Source organism: Neltuma alba, unplaced genomic scaffold (assembly GCF_004799145.2).
Source record: "Neltuma alba isolate B1F8T4 unplaced genomic scaffold, ASM479914v2 tig00011709_pilon, whole genome shotgun sequence".
In the NCBI taxonomy this organism is placed as follows: Eukaryota; Viridiplantae; Streptophyta; class Magnoliopsida; order Fabales; family Fabaceae; genus Neltuma; species Neltuma alba.
This window is the reverse complement of record NW_021636345.1, coordinates 616,831-638,622: the sequence shown is the minus strand read 5'-3', so window position 1 is coordinate 638,622 and position 21,792 is coordinate 616,831. Positions and strand designations below refer to the sequence as shown.

The 21,792-nt window shown below is 37.0% G+C and overlaps 2 protein-coding genes across 2 annotated transcripts; one reads left to right on the top strand and one right to left on the bottom strand.

Moving 5' to 3' along the window:
• The first annotated feature begins 1,356 nt into the window (after positions 1-1,356).
• On the top strand, positions 1,357-17,621 carry LOC114717133 (la-related protein 1A). Its single transcript, XM_028902228.1, has 14 exons — positions 1,357-2,039; positions 4,125-4,671; positions 4,835-5,000; positions 5,435-5,525; positions 5,724-5,795; positions 6,759-7,285; positions 8,628-8,697; positions 14,324-14,428; positions 14,516-14,847; positions 15,044-15,181; positions 15,285-15,348; positions 15,741-15,886; positions 16,818-16,922; positions 17,035-17,621. Exons 1-14 carry the CDS (start codon positions 1,794-1,796, stop codon positions 17,180-17,182), a joined length of 2,757 nt encoding a protein of 918 aa, XP_028758061.1. The 5' UTR covers positions 1,357-1,793; the 3' UTR covers positions 17,183-17,621.
• Positions 17,351-21,194, bottom strand: LOC114717134 (adenylate kinase isoenzyme 6 homolog). Its single transcript, XM_028902229.1, has 5 exons — positions 21,027-21,194; positions 20,156-20,365; positions 19,597-19,742; positions 18,835-19,509; positions 17,351-18,060 (listed from the first exon to the last, which is right to left on the bottom strand). The coding sequence occupies exons 2-4, from the start codon at positions 20,354-20,356 to the stop codon at positions 19,323-19,325; spliced, it is 534 nt and encodes a 177-aa protein (XP_028758062.1). The 5' UTR covers positions 20,357-20,365; positions 21,027-21,194; the 3' UTR covers positions 17,351-18,060; positions 18,835-19,322.
• Positions 21,195-21,792: the final 598 nt, after the last annotated feature.

Here is a 21,792-nt window from a genome sequence, read left to right as displayed (position 1 = left end):
TGTAGAAGATAAAGTCTTATAAGACTTGAAGATAAATTTATTCAAATAATGATATTTAAAAATAATTACTCCTCTAGTCCTATTTATAGGACAGATAGAGAATTTTTTTTATCATATTTATATGTCATTTCATTAAATTTTTATCATAATGTGTCATATTATCCTCCATTTATTATAGTATAAATAGCTATTTTTTTTGAAAGAAGTATATATTAAATAGGGGTAATGTTGGAAAGTTACTATATTTTAATGAATAGTTAATGCAATTTAAAGTTTTTTTTAGTTTGTGTGAAACATGTTGGAAGTGTCTTATAAATAGGACTAGAGGAATAGCATTTAGCCCCTATTTGGGCAACTACCCAAACAATGGTTTGGGCAAAAACATTGCCAAACACTAGAAAATAGCAGAAACCATGGTTTTGGTCCAAAAACCATGGTTTGGGGAGAAGCAAAATTGATATGCTTTTGTAGAGAAAATTGGAGAATGTTAGAGTAAGTTTCATGTAATTCCAACAAATATATGCTTCTTTTTTTTTGGCCCAGACAGATATACCCCTCAATTATTCATTTCTTGTCTTCATTCTCTTCCGCCTTCGGTCCTTCACTCCTCAGAATCCATTCCTCCTTCGGTCCTCCTGAGACATAACATCTACATGTGGGTCGCTGTTCCTTTCTTGCTATTTGGACATTTCAGTACTTCACATGAAATTTTGTAAAAGTATAATTTATAGTAAATTACACACAATTTATTCCAAACTAGATTATGAGGAAAATAAAATCATATTTAATCTTATGTTTTATAAATATATATACACATATTAATTATTTATTAATTACATTTTCTTATATATTATTAAATATGTTGGTAAAAAAATATTATCAACAAATTTATTTATTCAAATTCAAATATATTATAAAATCTGTTTTTTATGTAATTATCATATTAATTTATGTTTTTTTAGTAATTTGTACATATAAAAAGTTTTTCTGATAACAACTATCCAAACACTTTTACTTTATTATAATCTATTCTTTATTCTTTACAAAATCTATTCTTTTAAAAATTTATTCTTCAGAAGCTATTCTTTAAATTATAGTTTGGTTTTATCTAAACACCCATTTAAGAGACTTTTAAGTTTTAATTCACTAAAAAGAAAAATTCAATTGACAGGGGCACTAATGGGCCCCAAGCCCTTAACAAGCAGTCACTGTTTGCGTGTAAACGCCTTTCAATTCCTGGAGCGGCCATCAGCCAATGGAAAACGCACAATGAGTTGCACTCCACACTTGCGCATGATAGGGCACCCCTATATAAGGCCCCTTAAAAACCTCGAGCTTCTCTTTTTCACCTGTTCATCGCACTTGTAGGCGTCTGCAACTCCTAGTAGTTAATTTTAGCACACCCAAACCCGCCACTATCATCACCCTTACTCTCCCCACAAACCCTAATTCCCTCCACACCAAACAAACCCCATTCCCTCCCGTTTTACTTCTTGCCCTCTGACCCCGGCTTCAACCTTGATCAAAACTTCACTGTCTGCTTTTTACTGAAAACCCACTTGGATTCCTGCTGCTCCAGCTCAGGATTCATGTGTTTAATCATCCCTTGCTCTGGCTTCGATGATAACTCTTGATTCAAGTGGCAAGTGAATTTATCTCTCTGTCTTATTTTCACATTTTTAATTGATCATTTAGTTTTCTTTCTTTCCAGTTGTTTTTGCAAGCTGTGACTGTCATTTGGTGAGAGAGTAAGGTCTAAGGGGGCCAATTTGGGAGTTAGGTAATTGTAAGTGATGGTGATTGCTGAGAGTGAGATTGGCGAGGACCAGAAGGAGGTTAATGCTCCCAAATCGCCGTGGAAGACTCCTGTTGTAGATGGGAACGGAAGTGATGTCTCTGTTATGATGGGCACTGAGTCTTGGCCTGCTCTCGCTGATGCCCAACGTCCTAAGACTTATGAGACTGCAGCAAAGCTAGAGGATGCGTCAGCTGCTGATCGAATCTCTGCGGAGGCTGCTCCACGACCTCCACCTATGCAGGTTAACCTATCTTGTATTGCATTATGGTTTCTGATATGAAGTGTATAATGTCATTGTTAATTTGATGATTTTTCAGAGCTCAGTTAAATGTTTTTATTGCTTGAAATCTGGATAGAATTTACTTTTAAAAGAAAAATGTCATTATCTAGTTTACTTCCAAAATTTCATGTTTTAAGCTTGCAAAATTTATAACTAGTGTTGTCTCCCATTAAAAAAGCCTTTTTTTTTTTTTTAAATAACCAGAGCTTGATGCTGTTGAGCTGCTTATTAGGCAGCTTTTATGTTGTTGCCCACAATAAAGTTTTGGAAATCTTTGTCATTTCTTTTACCTTCTGTTACTGTTGTTTATTTTAAATTTCTCCACATAGAGGCTTAACAAACTATATTTTATACATATTCTATAATAATGCTTTAACGCTTCTTTTTCGAGTTTTCTCTTATGCTACTGAGTCCTCACCTTTTTACATTTTAACTTCCTTGCTTCACTAAAACTGTCCTCCAAGTGTCGTCTTCTTGATCCAATTTACAGACCGTTTCCAATGATGAGATGGTTCTCGTAGGGGTTGGCTTGCATAGGAACGAGGACGATTTCCCGTCTCAGGGGACAAGAATGCGGATATATTTTCCCCTTACTAGAATTTGGGGACCATCTCTTATGCAACTCGTTATATTTAAATTACTGTAACATCTTTCATTTTATTCAATTACTTTTTTTGTATATCTTTATTACTAGTTAATATCAATGTCATCAATATATCAATATATAATATAAAATCTATTGTAAGATGTGTTGTTCATAAGTCATAAACAATGTGGATCACCTGAAACTTTGTTCAGCATATCAGAAATGGGTAATTAAATACTTATAATTTATTCTAAGAAACTTTAATACGTGTCTATTTTTATAAATTTTATTTGAATTTTTGAGAAATATATTATTTTGGTATTTAAGAACTTCACTAACTATCCAAAAAATGTTATTTATTTGGGGATTCTTTCATGTTCTTGCATCCCACTGGGAAGTGGGTCTCTTGTTATGGTAAGTAGGGACAAGGGAATCCTTTTTTGGGTTTTGGAGGGGGGTAGGGACTAGGACCGGCTGGTCTTTTGGTCTCTGCCATGCCTTATGGCAGTCTCTTAAATCTAATTTGACCATATGGATCCAGTTACTTAGCAAGAAACCATTTGATGCCATTTAGGTTAGTCTGCTTGACTATAGGCAAGATCCTTTCTGATTTCTTACATGGCGAGGGTACTTGTCACACATCTTGAACTTGTTGAGTTTATTCTTATATAGGATCCGAATTTAAAATGTAGTAATATCATGGGTTTTAAATGCTTTGAAATTACTCTAATAGAAAATGACTTGTTTAGAAATGTTTTATATTCCTTGAAATGATGGTCGCCAATAAAAAATTGTGAGTTAACGCTTTATATTCCTTGAAATGAAGGATGCCAATGCGCAATGAGGATTTTGAGCTTTTTATGCGCATGCAGAAGAGTTCAAGTCTTCAACAATTATACCAGTAGTTGTACTTGTCCGCTAATTTAAGTACACAATTAAAAGCAAGTGTTAGTTCCAGAAGTACAACTTCATGTATGGATGTCTTTCTATATCTCCTCGGTCATTGTATATATCCTGTCTTGGTGGAATAATTCTGACATGCTTGGCTCTAGGTTGTGATGTTTTTGTTGCTCAGGTGATTTAAAATTGTCATTAGTTATAATTTGACAAGTTGAAAGAAAAATGTATCACTTTGATCCTTTGCTATTGCACTATCAGTTTGTTTGCAATTTTGGTTGAACATTTTAAATTATTGTATAATGAATTATGTAAGAAGTCATATGATGATTAGGGGTCTAGAGACGTTACTTCGTTTGCATTTTGAAGTGATTGTTATGGGAAGGTATGATGGCAACAATTTGAGCATTGAAGTAGCTTTCAATGGTATTGAAACCTTTTTTCCCCCCTCATTTTCTCAAGTCTTATGTTTCTTACATTGAAATAATAGTTTAACATCACAACATTCTTAAATTTGATATTAAATATGCTTTGCTTCTTCATGCTCTTTCATATCATCACAGGGGTCAGTTCAGCAGAAGTCAAATGGTGCTGGAAACCCTAATCCGATGCATAAGATCTCATCATCACGTCATCAGAAATCAGGTTCTAAGCGCAACTCTGGCGGTGGACCTCCTTTTCCTGTACCGATGCCTTATCATCAACCACCAGTCCCCCCGGTTTTTCATGCTATGGTACCTCCACCTCACATAGCCGTTCCTGGCTATGCTTTCCCTCCCGGACCAGGACCTTTTCCTAGTGTTGAAAATCCTTTAGTAAAGCCTGCATCTCAGGCAACAAGACAAGCCTTTGTTCAAACTGCTCATGCTGTTGATGCCAAAAATGTTCAACCCTCTGTGCAAGGTGATCCAAATGCTTATGTCAGTATTTCTAGTGGAAGACCCCCTATGCAGGAACAAGTTGATCATGTGAATAATACTTGGCATCATCAAAGGGCATTTCCCCCAAGAACCAACATTTCTATGCAACAGGGTATGGGAACAAGGACCTTTATAAGGCCTCCGTTTTATGGTCCACCTCCAGGTTACATGGTTGCTCCAAGCTTCCCAGGTAAATATTCGTTCATGTCTTCTGGCTTTACATATGCAGAACTCTATGCGCAGATATTTGTCTTTATTGAATGATTTGGGACACATCTCAGTATTTTTTTATTCTTGAATTCCAATTCCTCCGTTGGTTGGTTCTGTATCTCAATGAGTCTGTTTTTGCTTAGGACCTCCACCTGTATGGTATGTCCCTGTGGCACCCCCAGGCTCTATTAGAGGACCGCATCCTCGTCATTTTGTTCCATATCCTGTTAATCCAGGATCTCAGCCACTGCCTCCAGAAACTATATCTTTGAGGGCTAGCATTGTTAAACAGATAGAATATTATTTCAGGTCAGTAAATTAATTGTGGGCATTGGCTTTTAACTTATTGGCTACTGTTAAATATGTCTTGCATAACATATTACTATGTTATAATAATTTGTTTTTGTTAATATTATTTTCATCTTGATGGATGTCATTAATTTAGACCATTGGATATGAACATAATTTCTAGATGAGGATGAATGAACTGATTTTACTGTTAGATCGTACTGTACGAGATGACTGATTTGTTACTTTGGGAAGCGAAAGTAACCAAGTCTAAGACAATTATTGCCTTTTCTATTTGGCTTTATGATTTTGAGTTGTGCCATATGAAGTGGCAATGATTTTGATGAGTGTTAAACATGTCTTGAGGACTCCTGTAATCAAGTTAATCAACATAAGGAATGTGATAAAGATTGTTCTTTTAGCAAAATGCTGACCTCAGTGCTTTCTCTTGGCAGCGATGAAAATCTTCAGGATGACCATTATCTTATTTCCTTGATGGATGACCAAGGATGGGTTCCGATATCCACTGTAGCTGGCTTTAAAAGGGTCTGTTTGTAAATTTTTTGCCTCCTAATTGTGTTACAGTTTTTAAAAAGTATGCGTTATGCAGATGCATACTATAATGTATATTATTCCCAATAATATAATGTCAATTGTCAAGTTGTTGTTCTTTTAGTAAATAATCTTATTCTACAATTTTAGTAATGTAATTCTGATGCTATACTATTTTCAAAACTTCCAAAGGTTAAGAAGATGAGCGAGGACATACCCTTCATCCTTGATGCGCTGCAGAGCTCTAATACCATAGAAGTGCAGGTTAGATTCTTACTTGACTTGGTTGTTGTTGGTTTTCCAAGTTTGACAGTTCCTTTTGTTTCTATGTGATATTAAATATATAAAAATTAAAATATATTAATTTATGACTGGTTCAATCACAGTTTGACTATTGTCCAGTTAAGTTTATCTGGTTCAGCTTTCATAACATTGGATCTTTTTGTGTGCATGAGTTTGGGGCTGCAACAATGCATGCTTGAACATATAACTTGGTTTTCAGTTGTTGGCAGTAGTTTTGATCAACTTAAACGGTTTTAGAGTCAAAACCTTGCTATAAATAATTAAACTCCCTTCTTTTGTATGTTATTCAAATTACTGTATAATTCCTATTGAAAATTTTCAGTTGGGTTGTTTCATCTCAAGACAAGCCTAACAAGGTTCTAAGTTCTCTTTCCTTCTATTGGACAGAAATTTTTTGATGAATTGGGCCCAGGCATCTTTGCTCGCTTAAGTCAACTTGACAGTTGACATGCTATAATTTGTGTTCAATTATTTACTAAAAACACATAGGTTACTGTTTTATCAAATTATTTTAAGTGAAGTATGCCTTGGAAACCTTTTCTTCTTTAAGTTCGCATATTAAATTTACGTGTATGCAACTTTTTGAGAAATTAGAAGTGCTATGTAGTGGAAGAATTATTTGGGCTCTTTAAGTTTAAGCCAAATTGTAATATGGCTTCAATATATGAAATAAGGGGATAAAGATGGCTTTATTTTTGAACCTAGAGATCTTTAAACTTTGTCTCTTTGTAGACTCTACATACAAGGAATACCACGTTAATGCTTTTGGAGTTAGCTTTAATACTACCAAAGCCTCAAAAGCTCAACAATTTCATGATATCTTGATTAGATTTTTATTTCGTATTACTTCCTTTTCCTTTCTTTTCTATTTTTGGCCTGCATATTCCTTTCTTATTTTAATTGTAGCTGGTGCTATTTCCATAGGATGAAAGGATTAGGAGACGTGATAGTTGGTCAAAATGGATTCGAGTTTCCGCAGGAAATTCAGCAGCATCAATGGCTCATAGTCAGCAGAGCCAGCAGAACCAACCTGCAGATGATACAACCAAATCTCTTGAAAATGGTGATGCCAGCGGAGACAAGACAAGGGCAATTTCTGAAGCAACTCTTAACTCTCCAGAGGAACAGATGCAATCAAATGAAAATGGTTCAAAGGTTTCAGAAATAAACACGGAACGTGCTGAATGTCATCTTTCCAATAATAAACCAGAAGCAATAACTGGTGAAAATGTCAAATTCACTGATCATGACAAGAGCAGCAATAAGTTATGTTTCTACTCACAAGATTCTGAGCCAAAAAAAATTGATGATGAGACTGGAAATATGGAGGCTCCGACTGATGGGGATGTCAAAGATCTTTCTAATGATTTTGCAACTACATTTATGCTTGATGAAGAGATAGAGCTTGAAAACAAGATGTTAAAGAAGGCTGATCTTTCTTCTACCAGAAGGTATGACATCTAATTCTTACACAGATCGAAATGTCCTAGGGATGACTTTTGGGGGGATATCAGGCTTGGACAACAAGTGGGAGAAACACATGGTCAAAATTTTCAGGTCTTTGAAAATGTCTTGTAGAATATTTGATCGTGGACACTCACTGTTAAAATACATTCTGACGATCATGTAACACAAAAAAGAAAAAGGTGAAGTAAAAAATATAAATATAAAAATGTAATTTTCTCATCAACATGAGTTTTCTAGTACCTCATTCCACTTCTAGTGTCATCCACCAAAGCCATGTTTCAAGTAAGCCCATACCGTACTTGTTGTGTGCCCAAATGGGAGACAAATTTTTTGTTGACTCACCCACACATGTATGGGAGATATGTGGACATTATGTCTTGGTGCTAGCGCTCTAGCTTCTGCTTTTCCGAAAATCTCATTTTTAGAATTGTTTTTTGAAAAGCATTGTAACAGCAAATCAGTTTTATGCTTGGCCAATCATTCAAGAGCTTTTGCAATATTTTCCATACACTTGAAAGCTTTCGTTTTTTATTTTTTCATGGATACGCGTCTCTTTTTAGAGAGATGAAATATGCGGAAGTTTATAATTAACAGAAGCAGTAGTCGGGAGATGAGAAGCCTGGACTATTGCCAGCATAACTAGTGAAGATGAAATACATTGCACTGAAATTTTTTGCCCAACCATGATGAACAATTTATATGAAACATAAGATTGGTATAGTATCTTTGTTTATCTATTTTTTATCTAATTTTTTCCCCTGGAAAGCATCTTATACATATAATGAACATTTTTGGCCAAAAAGAATCTCCAAAATCATTTTGGCTTTACTTTTTTTTCCTTAGAAATATTAATGGTTTGTTAATTTATGTAAAATTTATATTCATTTATTTATTCCCTATCATTTATATTCTAAATTGTCCCCAGTCTCTATCCTTCGTTACTGCTTCCTAGATTATTAGAGGATGGGTGCTTGCTTATGCATCTCATAGAAGTTTGCTTCCTTTTCAAACTAGAATAATATTATTTATTGTTGCATATGTTAAAATGTGCAATCTGGAACATAATCATTTTTAATTCTTTTCTCATAGCATTTCCAATAACATTTTCGTTGACCCATCCAAGATTGATATTCCCTATTCTTTCTAATGTGAAAGTGGAAGATTTTTGTTTCCTTTGTTAAACCCATATTAATATCTTCTGTTTGAGATTTTCTAATCCCTTATGGAATGGGATTAGGTGATTGTCATACGATTGCCATTTAAGTATAAACTAGTTTGTGTTGCATTTGATTTTCCACTCATTTGATGGAATTTGTTGCCTAAAAGGATTGATGATGAAGATGATGAAATGGTTGTCAATGACCAAGACGTTCAAAGACTTGTAATTGTTACCCAGGTATTTGTTGATAAGCTAATTAATAAATGTGTTTTCTCCCCTCAAAAGCTTGTTATTGTTTGTTTTTATTAGAATTAAGGATTTACGAGAAAGGATGATTGTAAACAAGGATGATAGGATGTTCCCCTCAAGAGAGCATAGAAAGGCAGTGAGAAAGGCACCACAGAGCAGACATGATCATTTTTTGATTGGTAGATGTATAAACATTGACACATATGTCAAGAACCCTCTTAAGAACTATGAGAATCTAGATCCGATTTTGTAGGGATTGATTATGTAAATATCAGGATTTAAATCTGATTGTATATTTCTGGATCTTCTCCCGTGATTCTTGGTCATACAATTAATTCGACCGTCCCTCATTCTTGTATATAATTATACCTCATCGAGATGAATAATATACAGTTGAATCATCATTCTCGGTGTCCTACATGGTATCAGAGCACTCACCGGACACGGGGAATTCGTTCGATTCATCTGAAGTCAATCACAAGTCGAACCTTCAACCTGAATCCCTACAACCAATGTCAACTGGTCATGAAGATTCCTCTACTGTCAATGGGTCTCGACCAACTGCAGCAAGCTTGGAGAGCTCGTCCGTCCTTATTGTCCTCAAACAGCTCAATGGTGAGAACTACTGTGGATGGTGCAATCCATGTCCCTTGCCCTTGCAGGTTGCAGTTGACGAGGCCACATCACTAGCGACACCGCTGCACCTCCATCATCCAATACCAAGGGTGTTGCTGTGTGGAAGGCTGAGAATGCCCTGGTCTCATCCTGGCTAGTGAATGCCATGGCGCCGACAATCAAGAAGAGTTTCATGTTCCTCCCTACTACACGTGATATCCGGGAAGCGGTCCGTGAGGCATATGATGATAGCAGTAACATCTCCTAAGTGTTTGAAATTCGGTCTCAGCTATGATTAACGAAACAAAATTCCCGCAATATCCATGAGTACTATCTCGAAAAGACCTCCCTTTGGTAGGAATTGGTTCTGTTAAACCACATAACATTTCACTGTTCTATTGATGCTGCATCTGATCGCAAGGAGAGGGAGGTCGAGCAGTTGTTTGAACTATTAGCTAGTCTGGACTTGATCTGCGGTGATGCTAGGGGGCGCATTCTTAGTCTTGAGCCTCCAGCAAGTGTCCGAGAAGCCTTTGCCCTCCTCCGCAAAGAAGAATCACGGCTTAAGGTCATGCTTAAAGATGATCACAGTCCTCAGGTCCCTACTGTTGAAAGCTCTGCCCTTGCTGTTCGCACAAATGACCAGAGATCTAATAAAGCCTGCTCCTTTTGTGACCATTGTAAGAAACAGGGTCATACCAAAGACACTTGTTGGGACCTGCATGGCAAGCCACATGACTGGAAACCTCGAAAAGGGAGAAGCAAAGGCTATGTTGCTAAAAAGAGTGTTGACTCGGACACTCCTTCCACATCTCAGGGAGACCCATTGAACAAAATCATTGAACTGCTCACATCAATGCAAACAAGTCAGTAACCTTCCAAACAACCAACTGCCATTGTTGTAAAACGAGGTGATTTTTTCACGGCCTGTCTATTAAAAATAAATGTTCTGGGAACTGCTGGATAGTTGATTCAGCTGTGTCTGATCATATGACTAATGATAGGTCCCTATTCTTTTCTTACACCATTATGACTAAACGCCTCATAGTTAAGATCGTTGATGATTCTGATTCTCTTGTTGCTGGAATTGGTACTGTAATGGTCTCCACTTCATTAACTCTCCATTATGTCCTACATGTGCCAAATCTGAGATGCAATTTAGTATTTGTTAGTCAATTGGGCCGGAGAAGAACGTTGCCATGCTAATTTCTATGGCTCTCATTGTTTATTTCAAGATCTACTAATGGGGATGATGATTGGTAGTGCGAATGAGTACGATGGTCTTTATTATCTTGACAACAATGCTTCACAACATGTTAGGTCTTGTAATAAAGTGTTTCTCCCTAGGATTAGTGAATTGGAGTTATGGCACCAACGGCTAAGGCATCCAAATTTCCATTATATGTCTCAAATGTTTCCGTCTGTTTTTTCTAATAAAGACCCTTTTGAATTTTATCATGACTCTTGTGAAAAGGCTAAACATCATCGCACTTCTTTCATTCGTCATCCTTAACGTGCTTCACAACCATTTGCTACTATCCATAGTGATTTGTGGGGTCCTTCCCGCATGCCAAATCGAACACACATTAAATGGTTTATCACCTTCATTGATGATCACACACATGTGAGCTAGGTCTACTTATTGAAAGACAAAATAGAAGTTCCCCAGATTTTTGTCAACTTTTATAACATGATCAAAACTCAATTCCAAACGCCAATCCAGACTCTTCACACCGACAGTGGCATGGAATACTTTAATCAAACACTAACCACATTCCTAACCACTCACGCTATAGTTCATGGAAGCACTTGTCATAACAGTCCCCAACAAAATGAAATTGCCGAGAGAAAAAATCGCCACATTCTTGAAACAGCCAGGGCACTCATGTTTACCAGTCATGTTCCTAAATTCTATTGGGATTACGCCATTCTCACTGCCACTTTCCTTATTAATCACATGCCTAGTAAACCTATATCTTATAAAGCACCACACCAAGTTCTTCATCAACATTTCAACCTCCCATATCTAGAGAACACTTTACCTCTCAAGGTCTTTGGCTGTACCTTCTATGTCCACCTCCATCATTCTAACAAACTGGACCCCAGAGCACTACCTTGTATCTTTCTCGGCTACTCCTCATCTCAAAGGGGGTATAAATGTTATGATCCTATCTCCAGACGACTCTTTATTACTTGTGATGTCACCTTCCATAAAACCACACCCTTCTATCAGCTGTCTATCATTCAGGGGGAGAGTGAGAGTGAATTCCAGACTCATGAAACATCAGCACTAGCATCACCAGCACCAGCATTAGCACCTTTACCCCATGAACAAACTTTTGTTGACCACACCTTACTCAACCTTCGCCCCCCCACAACTGAACCTATCCATGACAACACAGAACCTGTACCTCATGTTCAGGGGGCATCTAATCTAAGGGGAGACAGAAACACATCAGTGAAGATCTATGCACGAAGGTCACGAACCCCAAGCTCCCAGAACTCGCCAAGAGTCAAACCCAGAGGCAGATCTGGTAGAGGGACATGGTGTGGAACTTAATAATACTATACAGGAAAGTGAGGCACTTGAAGATCTAGATCTACCAATCACAATTAGAAAGAAGCCGAGATCTTGCACTAAACATCCCATAGAAAGTTTTGTCTCATAAAACTCTCCCCAAAATACCATGCCTTTGTTACTCACCTTGACAATGTTAAGGTACCACATAACATTGATGAAGCCTTGGCCCTACCTGAGTGGAGACAGGCAATTATGGAGGAAATGGAAGCTCTTGAGAAAAATAACACTTGGGTAGTGGTAGACCTAACAAAGGGAGAGAAACCGGTTGGATGTAAGTGGGTGTTTACTCCAAAGTATAAAGCTGATGGAAGCCTAGAAAAGTATAAAGCGAGACTGGTTACTAAGGGTTTCTCACAAACCTATGGCAAGGACTACATAGAGACTTTTGCATCGGTAGCAAAATTAAACACAATCCAAATTTTACTATCATTAGCTATCAACCTAGGTTGGCCTTTGCATCAACTGGATGTCAAAAATACTTTCCTCAATGGAGAACTCAAGGAAGAGGTCTACATGAAACTGCTCCCAGGGTTCCCAAGGAAGAAATCGAGTCAAGTGTGCAAACTGAAAAGATCATTGTATGGGTTAAAGCAATCTCCTAGGTCATGGTTTGAAAGATTCACCAAAGCACTCAAGAGGCGGGGCTACACTCAGGGGCAGAGCGATCACACTATGTTCTTCAACATGAAAGAGGAAAAATAACTGTCCTGGCAGTATATGTTGATGACAATGTACTCACAGGGGATGATGTGACAGAAATAGAACAAATTAAAGTAGTACTGGCTCTAGAATTCCAAATCAAAGACCTTGGAGAAATGAAATATTTTCTTAGGATGGAAGTTGCTCAATCAAAGAAAGGGATTTATATCTCTCAAAGAAAGTATATCCTGGACCTCTTGAAGGAAACAGGGATGCTGAGATGCAGACCAAGTGATACGCCCATAGGAGTTGATAAAGATTAGTGACGAGGGGGATCTTAGTAAAGTCGTGGATATGGGAAGGTGTCAATGAATGGTGGGAAAACTCATATACCTCTCTCATACCCGACCAAATATCTCTTTTTATTGCTAGTGTGGTTAGTCAACGCTCTCATGATCCTAAGCAGAAACATCTTAACGAAGTTTATAGAATTCTTAGATACTTGAAGGGATCCCCAAGTCATGGACTGTTATTTAAAAAATCCGACAAGCAAAGCATCGAGATATTCATAGATGCCGACTGGGCAGGTGACCAAGATGATAGGAAATCCACATCAGGCTATTGCACTTTTGTATGGGGCAATCTTGTTACCCAGAGGAGCAAGAAACAAAGTGTAGTAGCAAGGAGCAGTGCAGAAGCAGAGTTTAGGGTAGTAGCACTTGGCATATGCGAAGGCATATGGCTGAAGAGGGTACTAGAAGAATTGAAGAAGAATGTTAACCTACCTATCAAACTATATTCAGATAATATGGCTGCCATAGATATCTCCCCCAATCCAGTCCAACGTGACAGAACAAAGCATGTGGAAATAGATAAGCATTTTATAAGAGAAAAGATTGATAGAGGCATAATTCGTCTAAGATACATTCCCTCAAACGACATAACTTACAAAGGGACCAACAAGAGACAAGTTTGATTATTTTATTCGCAAGTTGGACATGGTTGACATCTATGGTCCAACTTGAGGGAAAGTGTGAAAATCTAGATCCGATTTTGTAGGGATTGATTAAGTAAATATCAGGATTTGAATCTGATTGTATATTCCTTGGTCTTCTCCCCTGATTCTCGGTCATACAATTAATTCAATTGTCCCTCATTCTTGTATATAATTATACCTCATCGAGATGAATAATATACAGTTGAATCATCATTCTTGGTGTCCTACAAGAACCCTTTCATCTCAAAAGCTAAAGCTATTAAAGTGACTCTAGAGAGAAGGATTGTAAAAACAAGTGCTGGATAAACTGGTATGGATAAGGGTGACATAACTGCCCAAGGAATGCACGCTTCCAATTTTCGATGCTCTTGGAAATCTTCTAACTCACCATTTTTTTTCCCTGAAGGATATTCTTTATTAATCTTATTTAAGTATCATAAATAGGATCAGAGGCTAATTTAGAGAGATTAGGGGCTGATTTAGTGGGATCAGTCATTAAGGATTAGCCCGTACCTGCACAGATTATAATCATTTATACAAGCAAAGAAGCATTCTTCTGAACCAGTTCGTTGCCCCTTGCTTCATCTCCTTTACTTGTTATTCCATAAAGTAGGGATAGGTACTTTAAACAGAGTTGATGAAAATTTAAATAAATTTTGGGTGCTGCTTAAATGGCTATAAAGAGGCTGGAACTGTGCAAATATAGCATTATGATTTTTCTTGATACTCTGCTGAGCTTGCATAAATGAATTATTTGTTCATTTTCTATTTTTATTGTGCAGAATAGTGATATTAAACAAGGATCTAAAGTTGGTGGCAAAGAACCAAACTCCATTTCCAGTGAACTTGCTTCTGCAATAAATGATGGTCTTTACTTCTATGAGCAGGTTAAATGTTACCTTTGTTTTTGCTTTTACCAGGCCGTTGTCATCTCTTCAACATTGAATTAATGTTCCCCACATAATTATTGACAGGAACTTAAAAATAAGCGGTCAAATCGTAGAAAGAATAATTTTGATAATAGAGATCGAAAGTTAAAATCTACAAGCAATACTTCAGGAGTGCCTAATATGAAGATGGGAGAAAATATCAGTGCAAGCAATGCCCTGGAAGAGGCTGGAAGCACGAGTCTCCGGAGGAAACAAAAAGGCACTCTCAAGCAGCAGTCTTCCCATAAGCAGCGGTTTTTCTCTAGCAATTTTAGAAATCATGGAACTGGTCGTAACTCTTTGGGAATTATATCTGAAAGTCCACCAAGTAATTCCGTTGGATTTTTCTTCGCTTCTACGCCTCCTGAAAATCATGGGTCAGTTTGGAATTGTGTGTTCCCTGAGCTCTACAGTGTGATATTGGTTTTTGTTATCTTGTTTTTTGAGTAATTACATGAAATGATCATTGGCATGAGGAGCATGTCATAAATGATAAAAGAAACGGTATACTTATTGTTTGATTGTTCTGCTTGATGAACGTGAAACTTTCCAATAATTATCTTTATTTTGCAGCCCTAGACCTTCAAAATTGAGTGTTTCACCCCGCCTTTCTGGAAGTAGCCCACCTGTGGGTTCCTTGCCTAAGTCTTTTCCACCATTTCAGCACCCGAGTCACCAACTTTTAGAAGAAAATGGTTTCAAACATCAGAAGTAAGTGATAGTGCTACTGCTTACAGTACTTGTGCATGAGGACTTGTAGAGTGAAAGATATAGTGCCTTGTCATGTCATTTATGTAACTGTTTTTCCTTATAGGTATCTCAAGTATCATAAGCGGTGCCTGAATGATAGAAAGAAACTTGGAATTGGCTGCAGTGAGGTGGACTAAAACTCTAAACCTTCTTTGAAACAATTCATAATTAAAGATCAAATGGTGAAGTTATGAGGGTTGATTAATATTTTCAATACTAGTATTTTTCTCAGTTTTTATTCATATTGTTCATGTAAGTTTTTAAACATTTTCCTTTGTTCTATTTATTTCTTTTGACAAAGACTGCTGCTGTTGTTAGTTAATTATTTTGTGATTTAGCATGGTCAATCGTTAGTTGAGTTCTTCATGGAGTCTTATTAGCCCAGTTGTTTCTCAGTAACACTACACTTATTCCATACACCCTTTTTGTTACTCACAAATTTAGCATATATATTTTCTGGCCTGACATTACTTTCAATTGCATGACTACTTATTTCTGTAGGATTTGCTTGTCTATACAGGAAATGAATACATTATACAGGTTCTGGTCATACTTTCTCAGAGACATGTTTGTTCCTTCTATGTACGATGAATTTAAGAAACTAGCAATGGAGGATGCATTGGCTAATTATTATTACGGGATAGAGTGCCTTTTCAGATTCTACAGGTAATAGCATCAAATTATGTCCTTATTATTTGCTTGGTAAATTTATTACCATCATTATCCTTTTATTTTCTATTCCTCGCAATCTGAATAGAATAATTCATTGATGTGAAATTTTTGTTTATTTATGTTCAAGTTCATCATTATTATGTATAAATATATTATGTGAGGAGAAAAATATGCGGAGGAGGACAACATATCCTCCTCGGAGAAACTGAAATTGTGGGAATAAAAGTGCCAGAAAGTTCTCATCCTTTTGCATGTCAAACAAGGGATATATTTATAAAGCCATGCGTTGTAGAGCACCGAAGAATCACAATCCTGTTTCTTTTTTTGTTGGCCTGGACAATCCTATCTCATAACGTATGTTAGGGCAAAGCTAAACCAGGAAAACAGCTCAAACAAGAAAGATTTATAAAACCATATCGTGCATGTCAAACAAGGAAATTTTATATGAAACTATGCATATACCAGAGAAACTCGACCCTATCTTGTTACTCATGCGAGGGCAATGAGACAACATTTAAGATGTTGACATATTATTTAAACCATGCACAGCAGTGAACCCTCACTGCCACAATGTTATAGTCTAATCTGTTCCAAAACTCATGTATCAGAAGACATCGCTCCAAAGGACATGTAATCAATCAGAATTCCAGCGGCTTATTCCGCAGGTTGCTGCCTGACAATGCAAAAAATAACATATCCCCCCCTCCCCCCCCAAAAAAAAAAAAGGAATAGGAGCAAGTGGAAACTGCATATAAACTAGGCTGATGCAACAGAATTGTCTCAGGAAATAGCTGTGTAAGGTCTGCAGATATGGAGATTTTTATTGTAGAGGACAGATTCGAGCTGCTTTTATAATGACCATTTTAAAAGGTAAAACTTGGGGCACATTGTTCCTCTTGTGATTTTGAGCAATTCCTTGTTTCAGTTATGGCTTGGAGAAGGAATTTAGAGAGGATCTATACAAGGATTTTGAACAGTTGACTCTGGACTTTTACCACAAGGGCAATTTGTATGGCCTGGAAAAATACTGGTAATTAATTAGCTCTTTGGTCTTAAAATTTTACTGCGCAATTGTAATTTATCTCAGGTTGTTTGGGGCTATCACACTATCAATCACTCGTATTTTCTTTTGGTTATGGCAGGGCATTTCACCACTATCGTGCGGTACGGGACCAGAAAGAACCGTTGAGCAAACACCCGGAGCTAGATAAATTGCTCAGAGAAGAATACCGAAGTTTGGAAGACTTTCGAGCTAAAGAAAGAAAGACGGTGAAAGAGGGCATCAACTAAATTATGAGTAATACAAAATCCTTTTGGCAGAGTTTTTGATGGCGTCCCCAGTTTTGAATTGAAATCTAACATGACAGTGAGTTGGAGGAGAAGCGGCCTGCTTTTTAATTTGAACGCAAAGAGCAAGATTATTTTTGTTTGTTCAATATTGGTTTGGATTGCTTAAACCTTGCCTGTGCGAGGGCTGCTGATTGCCAAGCCTCCCAACGTTTCTGAAGCTTCCGAATGCATCCTCTGTTTCCGGGTCATTCGACTTTGAGGAGGATATGTTGTACATAAACTGATAGACTAGTCTAGGAAAGAACCAAAAAAAAAAAACAAGAAGAAAAGAAAAGAGGGGAGAGTCCTTTATTTTAAATGGGAATGGTGTCGAAAAATGTGCAAGGTTTTGTACTTTATAGCTTTGCCAAATTTGCAATAAGACTTGTTTTTAGTGTAACCCAATGTGATCAATCGATCGAGCATCACCAAGTTGAGGCGGGGCTCTGCCGTGGAGTTCTTCCCAGAGATGACAAGGGCCTGCCAAAGCAAAGCATGCAAATCAGAGGGACAAAATCACGGGTCGCATTGGCATGCAAAATTGAAGATGCTTCACCGTAATTCCCGAAGTCTGTCTGCACGATCATAGGTCATCCTTAGCGATGTGCTCCAGTTATATATTTTGCGTGCCAGGCCATTTTAAAGGCTAGCCTCTTCGCTACAAATAAAGTTACATTTTCATCATGGAGAGGCTGCGCAAGAGTGAAATAATGTTCTCTCTTCTCTACCACCAAAAAGGTGTGATTTTGCATGGAGTTTTCCCTTCTCTTTATCTTTTGGAGCGTATTGTTAGCAATATTTCCTTTTTATGGAAGGCATATAACTTGTTCGCTTTGGATCTTACATATGCGGAAAAAAATGAAATGCATATAAGTATATTTAGAGAGAAGCAAAAAGAAAAAAAGAGAAAGAAAAAAGAGAGATCATTAAAACGAGATAATAATTAATAAACCTTAACTTTGATCAAAAAGAAATTAACAAACTTTAAGGCTTTGTTTGGTTGGAGGGTTGTTGAGGGGAGGGGAGGGGTGTGTTTGGTTGGGAAAAATAGAAGGGAGGGGAGGGAGAAATTTGTCTTTTAGTGCTCCCCTCCCCCTCCATGCTCCCCTCCAAATTTGGGGTTTTTTGGAGGGGAGAGAAATATTATGTCTAATATTGGCCAAACTATCCATACTAATTTTTTAATATTCCAAGTTTGTCCATCTTATTAAAAATCTTTTTTCACTTCTTCTCTTTTTAGCCACTAATAATATTTGATAATAATAATATAATAATGTAATATATACATATCATATGTATTAATATATACATATCATAACGTGTGTATTATAATATATATATTATATTGTGTGTGTATTAAAAAAATAAATTAGTCTAAATATAGAGATAAGGGTATATTTGTCAATTTATAATTACCTCCCCTCTCCTCCTCTTATGAACCAAACAAGAAATCTCCCCTCCCCTCCCCTCCCCTCCCCTCCAACCAAACAAAACTATGACCTCCCTTCCCCTCTCCTCCTCCCTCCCCTCCCCTCCCCTCCCCTCCCTTCCATTGAACCAAACAAAGCCTAACATATAAAGGCATTGGGCAAACGCTAAAAGTTGCTTCTCACTGGAATGAGGATTTATTAGTAAACAGGCCTTCGAGATTTGGCTTCAAAGTGTTGAGTTTGAGGATTATATCCGTGTCGGCCTCAACCAGATTGATGAGCAATGTGGCACATATCATAGTGCCTTGTCTAACGCAGCGATCTCATTTTTGCTGTAACCCAATGCGGGGAAAAAATCAACATCACACTCGCAGCTAAAACAGTTTTTCTTACAATCGTGCAGTATATGGAACGCAGCCCAAACCAGAACGAAAGCTGGATTCTGAGGAAGTTCCCATGTTCATACCATCTTGTATTATTGGAACTTAGCATAGATACAACTTTAAAGATAACTGCATGCTAGCAATTCAACTTAGGAAAACAGCAGGCAGAAGGCCAGTTCCAATACAAAACAAAAACTCAAAAGGAAAACAGTACAAAGAAGAAGACACAGCAAAACAAATAAACAATATGTACAGGGTCCTGCTTTTGCTGTATTGAGTTTGCTGCGACTAAGATCGGGGATGCCAGTTTGTCACCCACTCTGTTAAAGTTGCAATATTTCTATTTATGTCTTCAACAGTATCACTCCTTAATGCAATAACTCTGTCCTCTGGGTAACTTTCTTTAGCTTCCTCAAGCAGAACTTGAAAGATTTCGCACTCAATATTGTTGGAGAGCTTCGACTCAGTGTATCCCCTGTTACACAGTTTGAGATAGTATGTAATTTGTATGAGATGAAAAAATTAGTTGTTAAAGAATCATATTTACAACTTCATCCCATACCTCTTGCTCAATCGGTCATACAACACAGTGTTATCGGTTTGAAGTACCACCACAATATCAAACCATCGCTCAGGAAAGAAATCACAACCATGGTAGTCCACAACGTTCCCGCCTCCTTCCATAATGTCTTCAAGCTCATCGCAGACCTACAAAATCCAAGAAATGTAAGTACATTAGAATCCAAGGCAGACTCCCTAGAACGATAAAACTGGACCTGCCACCTTTGGTGTCAGGAAAGGGAACTGAAAAATATTTTCAATAAGTACGTTGACTTCCATTTTTTTTTTTTTTTTTTTTAAAAGAAGGTATTATCATGATATAATATTTTCATGCAGATGCGTGCGATTATTAGTCTTACTAATAAATATACTATCTAAACAAATACTCAATAAGATGAACCCATTCAAACTCTATCAATCCATTAGCCTTTTCGATGTCCTGTGTGTTTTATCTTGGGCCTGATTCAATGGTACGATTCATGCATTTACACCTATGATAGCAATTAAACATGAAATGCAAATAAATATTTTCTTAAGCGTTGATTCATATAGCAGCTCACCAAGTCTTCATTAACGACATAACAATCAAGCTCATCATCCCATCCATCATGCAAGTTCTTCTCTTTGACCAATTCTCCAATATTGATGTGGCGAAGTTGGATAGCTTCTGCTAGAGCAGAGGACATTGTCGTCTTTCCTGTGCCTGGCGTACCAGTCACCAGTATGTTTGGCCTCTTCCTCTGGCTGCCCTGTTCAACCATGTCTATAACCTGCACTCTTAACCAGGCTCTGAATTATGTAACTGATGATAAATAGTATTATCACAGAAGTTAAGAACAAAAGTATTATAGAAGCTTTCAATTTACTGGAACTGGAAATGGACGTCAGTTTCAGTTGAGATGTTTCCATATGCAAAAGACTTGCGAACAGAGAACATAGAATGGCAGGCTTCCACTGAGATTCGGTTGTGTGTATATATATATATATATATATATATATATAAACGAAAGGACCGAAAACTGAACATTGCTTTTCCTAATCCAATCAAATTGAACAAAGATGCAGAAATAAATTACCTCTTACATTGTGCTAACAATTTAAAAGGCTAAGTGGCTCATATTTTGATTTACCCGATCGCATACAAAATTCTTGAACACACTCACTTAATAAAACATTGGTAAACCAAACAAATAATGTGTACAAAACATCCAGTGAAGTTGAAGAGTCCCCCCGGTTTTTTTGGAATAATCTATACTTCTTAAAACCACATGAATTCGTTAACTTAAAGAAAAACACAACCAAAGAAAACAGAAGACTAGAATCACAAAATGAAGATCCAAAAGAAAAAATATCACGCCAATGACAACACATTCCAGGATTAGGATTTGGGAGGGAGATAGGGAGAAGGATTAGCACGAACACGAGACGAACCGGGACACGAAGAACCAGGGAGCAAGACTGAAGATGGAGAAGGATGAGTCGAGCGGAGCAGAGAGAAGGGCACGGTGGCGGTGGAGTTAGGGTTCAGAGCAGGCGGCGGAAGATTGAGATAGTTAAGAGTAGAAGAGGGAGCGTGAAACGGAGAAAGTGAAGAGAATGGAATACCTCAGGAGATGGAAAATGTCAGGTAACGCTGGCGGCGAGAAGGAAAGGGCAGCGTACACAGAATCAGAGACGCAGAAGAAGGGGCATTTGTACAGAAGGCTTGAGAATATGCCACTCACACCGCATCTTTTTACATTATTATTTATATTTATATTGAAATTAAATCTGAGCTGCTGGAGCCTGGAGCTTTTTGATGATACTCCCCTGTATGTCTTACATATAAAAGTTACTTATCTAATTTGAATAAACTAAAAAAATAAATTAAGTTAGTTGTTTATAATAAATAGGTGTTGTTTTTTTTTAAAATGTCTTTATTAATCAAATATATTGACTAGACTACTATTATTAAAAAGATTATTTTAGAAAAAAAATACATAAATATAAGAGAAAAAGTGGATCGGGGTCTTATATTTAGAAACAAAATAAAAATCAAACGAAATATTATATTAAGGACTGGAGGTAATATTGGATCGATGAAAGACGTGTTTATTTTATTCCTTTAATTTATATTTTTTTCCTAATATTATCATATTATATATATATATATATATATATATATATATATAGGATAGTTTTAATGAATAGGAGCCTG

What these genes read in the sequence shown, in the direction of transcription:
- LOC114717133 (XM_028902228.1), top strand. Translation starts at nt 1,794, where the DNA reads ATGGTGATTGCTGAGAGTGAGATTGGCGAGGACCAGAAGGAGGTTAAT. An exon ending in GGTTGCTCCAAGCTTCCCAG is followed by an intron (nt 4,672 to 4,834) that starts GTAAATATTCGT and finishes GTTTTTGCTTAG; the next exon opens with GACCTCCACCTGTATGGTAT. An exon ending in TTGGAATTGGCTGCAGTGAG is followed by an intron (nt 15,349 to 15,740) that starts GTGGACTAAAAC and finishes TTGTCTATACAG; the next exon opens with GAAATGAATACATTATACAG.
- LOC114717134 (XM_028902229.1), bottom strand. Translation starts at nt 20,356, where the DNA reads ATGGTTGAACAGGGCAGCCAGAGGAAGAGGCCAAACATACTGGTGACT. An exon ending in ATGTCGTTAATGAAGACTTG is followed by an intron (nt 19,743 to 20,155) that starts GTGAGCTGCTAT and finishes TGGATTTTGTAG; the next exon opens with GTCTGCGATGAGCTTGAAGA. An exon ending in TATGACCGATTGAGCAAGAG is followed by an intron (nt 19,510 to 19,596) that starts GTATGGGATGAA and finishes ACTGTGTAACAG; the next exon opens with GGGATACACTGAGTCGAAGC.